At 27.1% G+C, this 9,986-nt stretch overlaps 1 protein-coding gene across 1 annotated transcript; it reads left to right on the top strand.

Annotated features, from left to right (window-relative positions):
• On the top strand, positions 1 to 3,567 carry LOC126671282 (lipid phosphate phosphatase 1-like). The gene is made up of 9 exons (XM_050365043.2): positions 1 to 111; positions 208 to 275; positions 1,637 to 1,861; positions 1,957 to 2,044; positions 2,196 to 2,305; positions 2,412 to 2,502; positions 2,681 to 2,869; positions 3,059 to 3,118; positions 3,209 to 3,567. Exons 2-9 carry the CDS (start codon positions 210 to 212, stop codon positions 3,376 to 3,378), a joined length of 999 nt encoding a protein of 332 aa, XP_050221000.1. The 5' UTR covers positions 1 to 111; positions 208 to 209; the 3' UTR covers positions 3,379 to 3,567.
• The last annotated feature ends 6,419 nt before the right edge of the window (positions 3,568 to 9,986 follow it).

Raw genomic sequence — 9,986 nt, 5'->3', positions numbered from 1 at the left:
AAAGTTAATTTCAAAAAAAAAACCGCTCTTTCTATTTCTATATCTACCCCTGAAGTATCAAAATTTGTGATATTTTCATCCCTGGAAAGAAAATTATATCTGTGTTTTGAGGTAAAATTGTTCATTTTCTTGACTGTTTCACACTCTTTTTCTTTTGGAAATAAAGATTATTCGGTTTAATTTTTGTTTTTTTCTTTTTGTTGACAGTAATGACTTGGAAGAATATGGTATCATCGTGTTTTTCATCTCTTCAGAATTTTCCAGGTTTCTTTCAGGTTTGTTTAATTTATTATAAATGGCAGTTGCTTAATTGTTAATATTATTGAAAATGGTGATTAATTAAACTTTTTAAGGCAGTTTTTTGTTATTATATATGCAGTGAACTGTGAATTGAAGTTTTCTTTTGTCTTAGTTTATCAAGTTAGGGTCTTGTTAATTGCTTTAAACAAGAATGAAGTGTAGCCTAATTGGAATTGGTTGTCAGTATAACAGGTCAATTATTATTTTAGTTAGTTGTTGATTTATTTAAACAAACAATGTATAACACCCTGCCATTTTATTTTATTTTTTAACTGGGTTAAATTATTTTGGAGTGACAGGGTCTTAGAATGGGCAATATAATTTTTGTTTAGTAGAAGTTGAAATATTCTTTACTTGAATGTTTGAAATGACTCATCACCTATTATTGTGGTTCTAAAAAAAAAATTATGATGCACGGAAGTCCCTTCGATAAAAATCTATGCTGCACGGAAACTTTTGAGGAATGTGCGTTTTTCTTTTTCGGAAATGTAATAAAATGTAATAGTAAGTTTTTTTGCCAAAAAGTGTAAAAGTAACTTGTTTACATAAAAATATATTTTTATATTTAAATTATAATACATATATAAAATTTTAAATTTAATTAGATCCCTATATTTTTTGCACGTTTCTCCCGTTTTACCGTTTTCAATATTCTGGAAAAAGCTGTTTCGCGGTGTCTGTATCGGTTTCTGTTTCCATGCAACATAGTCTGTAATTGAAGTTGTTATGATTTTTAATTAGACATATTAAAAGTATGAGTTTAAGGATTGAATCGAAATTTAATTTTTCTTAATTTAGTCCAATGACTCAGTTGATTAACATTGAAAATAGACCGAAGAACGAAAATGTTGATGGAAACAATAGTGGAGAACTATATCGTTTGATTTTCAAATAAGAGGGATGAAAGTGTGAATTATGACAGATGTGGGGGCCCTAAAGTAATTTGCTATTTAAGTTATTGGTTGATTTATTCAAACAAACAATTTATAACACCCTGGATTTCTATTTTTAATTGGATTAAATTATTTTGGATTGAAGGGGTATTAGAGTGAGGCACTATAACTTTTATTTAGTAGAATTTGAAAATACTACTTGAATGTTTGAAATGACTCATGACAGACTCTTGTGGTTGTAAATCAAGAATTTGATGATTTTCACCTACCTACCAAACAAAATCAACCAACCATTTTAGTTTAGTTGAATATATAGTATTACAAAAAACTCTATCTTATAATAGTGGAAGGCAACTACTTGCCAAAAAAAGTACTTAAATTTGCTTCATTTTAAGTTACTTCTGATTTTAAGTTTGTTGTTTGCTTCTAAAACTTTTTATTAGCAAGGAAGAATGAGGGAAGTTGATCTTGGTGCACATACTATTAGATCTCATGGAGGGAAAATTGCAAAGAGCCATATGCTTGATTGGTTTATTTTAGTTCTACTTGGTGCTATAGAGATTACTCTCTATCTCATCACTCCTTTTAATCGGTATGTCGGAAAAGATATGATGCGAGACCTTAAGTATCCTTTCAAAGACAACACTGTGCCTACGTGGTCTGTACCGGTATGTTCTGTTAGAATTCATGATGCTTTAATATATCAATTGCATTTTGTTTGTCGAACTGTGATTAATGGTATGTTGTTACATTTGATGAGCAGTTATATGCAGTTCTGCTGCCTATTGTTGTATTTGTTTTCGTGTATATCAGAAGAAGAGATGCTTATGATCTGCATCACAGCATTTTAGGTAATTCTTTGAAGATTTTTATGTACTTTTTTTATCTTGGGAGGGGGATGTTGGGGATACGAACTCGAGATCCAGCTCGGCTGTTATATCTCAGTTGCGGTGATTAATAGCAACTTCAAAATGTATACTAATTCAGCACTTTGAAATGCAGGCCTATTGTTTTCGATGTTGATTACTGGTGTCATTACGGATTCTCTTAAAGTTGCACTTGGTTATCCTAGGCCGAACTTCTTTTTTCGTTGTTTTCCGGATGGAAAGGAAGTAAGTTATTCATTATAAATTTACACCTTTTGTTTTTTTCAGAAATTTTGTTTTAGTTTCTGCTATGTGTTTTCTTAGTTTCTTCCACATTTTTTGCGTTGTTTAGTTTTACGATCAGCTGGGAGATGTAATTTGTCATGGAAAGGCTAGTGATATAAAGGAAGGGCATAAGAGTTTCCCAAGTGGCCATGCTTCATGTAAGCAAAAGTCTACTGCTATTTATTTTTCACTTCCAAATAGTTTAAAAGGAATTCCCGGACTACGACTGCTGCAACACGATCAATGGGCTACTTATTCAATGGAAATTATCTATATTTGTGATATATAGCGCAATCTTTTCTTATGCATCTTAATGAAGATGAGATTTGAATGCAGGGTCCTTCGCTGGTTTAACGTTCCTGTCGCTGTACCTATCCGGTAAAATCCAAGTATTTGATCGCAAAGGTCATGTTGCAAAACTGTGTGTAATCACGCTGCCTTTACTTGCTGCTGCTCTTGTCGGCGTCTCCCGCATAGATGACTATTGGCACCACTGGGAGGATGTGGTCGCTGGATCTCTTCTAGGTAAATAATCTTCTATTCTTTTTCTTTTTTGTCTAGTGAGTTAACCTGATTGATCCTTAGCTACTCATTTTCGTATAATCATTCAATTACATTCTCAAAATAAGAATCTTTTCGAATTCCTAATAAGAGAAAACTCGAGTAATATAGAAAATAAATAATCTCACGTTGGTAGCTCACTCACGGTTGCAGGACTCATTGTGGCTACATTTTGCTATATGCAATTTTTCCCAGCTCCATATCATGAACAAGGTAAATTCATTTTGGCCCTTATTTGATCTTATGCTCATCAGAAATTTAATGGCTTTTGTATTTTATTTTAATAAAGTTTAATAACTTCAGGATGGGGGCCTTACGCATATTTCCAAGCATTGGAGCTGCGTTCAGATAACACAGGGCATGCTAATTCACTTAATATGCAGACCATGGATGCACAAGTAATTAATATACAGCTTAGTCAAAATCGCGAAGGGTTCGAGTCCTTGGACGAATTAGAATCTGGTAGACGATGAATTTACGTAAATGATCTTTAGTTGAAATGTATATGTATGTAGTGAGGTTTTTGTTTTTAATCATTTAGTCATGTAAATACACATTTATTAATTCACTTCTGTTGTAGGTTTTGGCAGTAATTTTTTTTGTTTTGTTAGAAGATAGGATGCATTTGATAATCAAAATTATGAATTTTTATGGTTTCTATAGATTTCCTCTTCTGAACTTAATTATTTTGGTACGTTGTTGATTAATTGCTGATTATTGACTTTAGTCATTATAAACCCCAATTAAGAAGCAATATTTATTTTTCTTCAAAGCATATTCAGATTGGGAAAGCAGTAGTGCCTTGCAAGTATGCTGTTTGAATATTTTGAGCTTTCATATCTTCAAAGTAATAAAAGAAGAAACGATTGTTTAATTCATTTTTCCATCTTATTAAAATAATTAAAAAATATGATCGAAAAAAAATTAAAAGATCATATGTGAATAAAAATTAAAAGAGGCTTACTCACTCAAAAACATTAAACTTTTTTGACCTTTTCATTCATGGTCTACATTTTCAAAACGTCTTAATTTTGATAAATACATTTTAATTACAGTAAAGTACTCAGTTTTTATAAAAACATTAAAATTTCGATAAGTACATTGGCTAAAAAAATATAATTATTTATGACCAAATTCTTAAATTATAATCTTATTTTAATAAGTATTTTCAATCTTAGAAAAATAAAAATTAGATCATAAATAAAAAATAAAAAAATAATTTTTTTTTATAAGTATGTCCAATCGACTACAATTAAAATGTATTTATTAAAATTATATTAAGATAAGATTGATGTTTTTAAAATATTTGAGCATGCAAAAATGAAAAAGTAAGATATTCCCTTCATTACGTTTTAAAAAAAATATTTCGCACATGGATCAAAAAAATAACAACAATTTTTTTCGTTTTTTTATTAGTGGTGTTCTTATAAATTGTATTTAGAGTAATAGTATTAGTTTTAGGGGAAAAAAGGATAAAATTAAAGTTTTGATGGAAAATGACACTTGAATTAAAAAAAATGTAAAATAACACTAAAAATGTAAGGCCAAATATCGTAAAAAGGTCAAACTTTTCATAAAAGTTTCACAAAAGTCATGACCTTTTAAATTTGTCGATTTTGGCCAAAAACAGATTATTTGGTTTCAATTGTGGCCATCTCTCAATTTGATTTCAATTTGCCTATGTGACGCCTACGTGACATGCACATATATTGAAAGGTTAGGATTTTTGTGAAACCAAATAATCCATTTTTGGCCAAAATCGACAAAATTAAAAGGTCAGGACTTTTGTGAAACCAAATAATCAGTTTTTGGCCAAAATCGACAAAATTAAAAGGTTAGGACTTTTGTGAAACTTTTATGAAAGGTTTGGTTTTTTTACGACATTTGGCCAAAATGTAATATAAAGAGTTAAATAGAACAAGTAAATATAAGATAATGTAATTATGTAAACCTCAAAAAAAAATGTAACGGGAACGGAAAAAATATTTGATATTCTTGATCGATTGCGCCTAAAAAGAGCGGGATTTGCTTCCGTTTATGGGTAAATAAAAATTAATGAGTTAATTTAGATGGGGACCTCTGATTTAGAGATGCAGGTGGTTCACTTGCTTCTAACTAATCCACAAAGGGACCTCAATTTCCTTAAAGGCATGAGCAAAAGAACAAAACTTCTTTCATACCATAGCAAGAAAAGAATAAAAATATCAAATCTTATTGTTTGACTTAGAGGTGTCATGGTTCATTCTTCTACCCTTTTCCGGGAGTCGATGGCTATTCATAGCTATTACCTTGACATCAGTGGCGGAACCAGAAATTTTTTCCAGCCCGGGCTATATACTTCTGAAATTTTTTTATAATTTATTAAATTTGAATTATTTTGACGTTTTAATAGATTTTTTATGTGAAATTATTAACATAAACAAGTTCAATTTTTGATAAAAAAATTAGAAAGAAGAAATAAATTCTTATTAATTTATTTTTTATAATTACTATGTTTAAAAAATATTATTTTGGATGATGCATATAATTTTTTTATTAAAATAAAGGAAAATTCGTGGTTTTAAATTAAAATATTTATAATTTATTAAGTTTGAATTATTTTACGCTTTAGAAGGTTTTTTTGTGTAAAATTATAAATGTAAAGTAGTTTATTTTTATATACTAAATTAGAAAGATGAAATAAAATTTTATTAATTTGTTTTTTTATAATTGCTGGGTATGAAAAATTTATTATTTTTTATAAAATATCTACAACTTTTATTAATTAAAATAAAGAAAAAGTGATCATAACGAGTCGAACCGTGAACTTCATGAAAAATACACAAAATGTCCATTGAGTTATCCACTAAGCTACATTTTCTATCCATGAATATGTTTTCAATAATTTATATATTGCAGCCCTGGCTGAAGCCTACCCAAGCCTAAGGGTAGTTCCTCCACTGCTTGACATCAAAGAAGAGTTCGATCCAATACTTTATTTCTGTCCTAGTTAATCCGACGGTTCTTGTTCGAAACTGTCGGATTATGATTTAAGATAAAATAGAACAGGCTCTGAACCACCTTTTGGACGGTTCCAGAGCAATTTGGAACCGTCCGGTTCTGATTCAAATTTTAACCAGTTTAAAACAAATATTTTTTAATTAAAAACTAAAATTAAGTATCAAAATATGAAAGTTTAAATGCACTAAAAGTTACGAACTTTCGCCTGTTTTTGGTATTTAACACAAACTTTTAATTTTGGCATAAAAATACACGAAGTATCAAATTTTGCATATAAAACCAAGTTTGCATTTTTTTTTCAAAAAATGATGTCGTTTTAAGTAAAAAACGGTGCCGTTTTAGGTAAAAAACGGTGCCGTTTTATGCCTAAAATGGTGCTCGTATTATTATTACAAAAATCAGATAGTTCATATATTTTTATGCCAAAATTAAAATTTCGTATTAAATATAAAAAACACGCGATACTTCGTGTTTTTTTGGAGAATTTAAGCCAAATATGAATCTCATTTAATTGTAACTAACATTAAATATTGGCTTAATCACCAAAAAATGCCAAACCTATACGTTTTGTGTCAATTATAGCCAAACCTTTAAAAATCATCAGATTTAGCCAAACGTTATATGTTCTGTTTCTTTTTTAGCCATTTTTGAATCGAACCGGTTTTTTTGACACCGTGTCGTCCACGTCACCGCCAACTAAGCAATAGGCTGACATGTCAGCTGAAATATTTAAATAAGGTTTGGTTATAACTGGCACAAAAAAATAGGTTTGGTATTTTTTGGGTGAATAAACCTAATTTTAAATTCAAGTCAATTTTTAAATTTAATAATTAGTAAATTAATTATATCATTTATGAAATTTATATATATTTAAAAATAATTAATGTTTCCTATTTAATACTAATTTTAATTAATTTTAATTTTTTATTAAACTTAATTAAATCTAATAAATTTATATTATAATATATTAAAATGAATATGTAATTAAAAAAATGAATTAATGTATTGCTTAGAAATTAATGTTGAATTAAATTTGGTGAAAGAATTTAATGTTCATGATGATTTTGAACTTGATTTATTATTTTTAATGTTGTTGAGATCTTGATATGACTAGATTTAGTTAATAAATAAAATAGTTATGTATAAATTAAGGTAAGTTTTTGGCTATGCCGAGTAAAATAACATATGCGTTTATACTTATAAACATCATGATATATATTGATTACACCACAATGAGCTTCACTTTTTAAAGGAAAAAAATGAGAAAATAATTACACTCGTCCTTTAAATAAGCAGTCTATTAAATGATTATTTTTACATTTATGTGTATATAGTTGAATTATGAACACTGTCGTATGTTTGTTGTGTATATTACTCTCAGATTATTCGTTGGAAGACGAATAATTGAGTCTCAAACGGCGGCGGTGTCAAAGAACGGACGACTGAAATTTAAAAAAAATTAATTTTAAGATGAATATGACATTTTTTGTTTTTAATAGAATTTAAATTAATTATATATCCATCAAATATGTAAAAAACATTTATTTGAATTATTTAAAAGTTAGTAAAAAAATAAATTAATTTTAATTAGCGTTAAATAAAAATATTATTTTTAAAATATATATGAATTTTATTATAATATAATTAATCATTTAATTATTTAATTTTAAAATTAGTTGTATTCACCAAAAAATACCAAATCTATGCATTTTGTGTCAGTTATAGCCAAACCTTATTTAAATATTTCAGCTGTCATGCCAGCCAATTGCTTAGTTGGCGGTGACGTGGACAATACGGTGTCATAAAAACCGGTTCAATTCAAAAATGGCTAAAAAAGAAACAGAATATATAAGATTTGGCTAAATCTGGTGATTTTTAAAGGTTTGGCTATAATTGACACAAGACGTATATGTTTGGCATTTTTTGGTGATTAAACCTTAAATATTTAGAAATAACCAGACAATAAAAAAATTAATATAAAATTAAATTTTAAATTAATACTATTATACTATTCAACTAGATATAATATAGATATAATTAAATTAATAGTGTTTGGAGTTATAAATAGACAGATATTTAACCTATTATAAAATACCATTTAGCTAAATATAGCTATGAATAATATTATTAATGATTAGATCTAATCAAGCTATAAACATGAAAAACTAATATTTGAAATATATATAAATATATAGATAGATAATTTATAACCACTTAAGCAATAGAAAAGAAAAAACAAATATTTGATTAATATACAAAAGAAAGAATATATTTTAATAATTAAATTATATATAGTATGTGGTATGATATATTTAAAGCCTAACCAGTTTTAAATTCAAATTTTTGCGTTTTTTATCAATTACGACTAAATATTTTAACTTTTACAATTATATCTAATTTGAAAGCTTTTTGTTTTAGCAATTATGACCAAAAAATTTTATTTTATTTTTTTAAATCCAAAACTTTCCGTTTTTTTATCAATTGCGACCAAAAGTTTATATTAACTCTTTTTAGAACTCGGATAATTTTTTAAAATTTGGTCGTAATTGATAAAAAAATGTAAAAGTTTGAATTTTAAAAATAAAACTCAAATTTCTTGTTACAATTACCAAAAAAGCTTTCAAATTGGACATATTGTAAAATTTTAAAAGATTTTGTCGTAATTGATAAAAGATGCAAAAATTTGAATTTTCAAAAAAAATTATGCCTAGTTTAAAAATTTAATAATTATATATTTGATAAAATATACTAAAAAAAATATGGTAAAACATTTAGAAATTAATCATATAATATTTTTAAAATTATTATTTTTTAAGGATTGGACATGAAACCGATTGTTTCGGTTTGAAAAAGTTAGAACCGGCTAGAAGCCTACCTTTTCACGGTTCTAGACCGGTTTTGACCCGGTTCAGAGTCTGACCTATTCCAGGCCGGTTCACGGTCTGAACTAGTCCATGACAACCTCTAGTTTGATTCATTATGAATTATTTATAGATAAAACTACTATGAGCCCCCACATATATTATAATTCGCAGTTAGATACCTCTTATTTAAAAATCAAACGATTTGATAATTCACTGTCAATTCCGTTAACAATTAGCTAGGTGCATCTGTTAATTTCGTCAACAATTTGATACTCACTTTCAAATATCTCACTTTTAATTCTGTTAACCATTTCGATACCAAACTTCTAAACGATTTAATACCTCATTTTTAATTTTGTTAATTATTTGGTACCAATTTTGTTAATTAATTGGTACAAGTCTAAAACCTCATTTTCAATTTTGTTAATTATTTGTTAATTATTTTCAATGTGTTCAAATTCAGAAAATAACTTGATATTTAGGTGAATATATTTAGGTGTTTGTTGATTTCTATGTGAAACAAAAAGAAGGATTCCTACGAAAGCGACCCAAATTTTATGGGATTTGTCAATTAGCCGAAAACCTGCTCAAATCAAAATACCATTACTCACTCTCTACTTACTCCTTTTGTCCAACTTCTTAATTAATTAATCAATTAAAGTATCACTATTTTTTACTTCCTTTTTGTTTTATTCGTCTATCTAACTAAATATATTTATGTATATATTTTTTAATTTAATTACTATAAATTTACCTCAATCTACATATATGATTTAATCTATAAAATATTTATTAACTAATAAAGTTATATTAGTATTTATATTTATAATTCAATTTTTTTTAAATATATGAACAATTAAAAAAAAACAAAAAAAATTTTATTTAATTGAATTATCATCATACTCATCTTTGTTTTTTTTTAATTTAAGCATATTCTATCAAACGTTGCACCCTATATTTCATTTTTTAGCATAAAAAATCCGACTTGTTATTTATAATCTGAATGACTTATCCGATGTCGTTTTATTCATTTAAAACGGTAAAATAACATTATTTTTACAGAACAAAAAAAAAGCGGCTCTATCTATAGAATGAAAAATTTAGAAAGATTAAACTATATAATTACACGTTTGATAAAAGATACTTAAATCGAAAGAAAAACAAAAGGCATAGATATTTATGAAAAATAACCTTATTTAATTTTATTTTCTTGTGTC

The sequence above is a fragment of the Mercurialis annua genome, linkage group LG3 (genome assembly GCF_937616625.2).
Source record: "Mercurialis annua linkage group LG3, ddMerAnnu1.2, whole genome shotgun sequence".
Lineage (NCBI taxonomy): Eukaryota > Viridiplantae > Streptophyta > Magnoliopsida > Malpighiales > Euphorbiaceae > Mercurialis > Mercurialis annua.
This window is presented reverse-complemented; position numbering and strand designations above follow the sequence as displayed.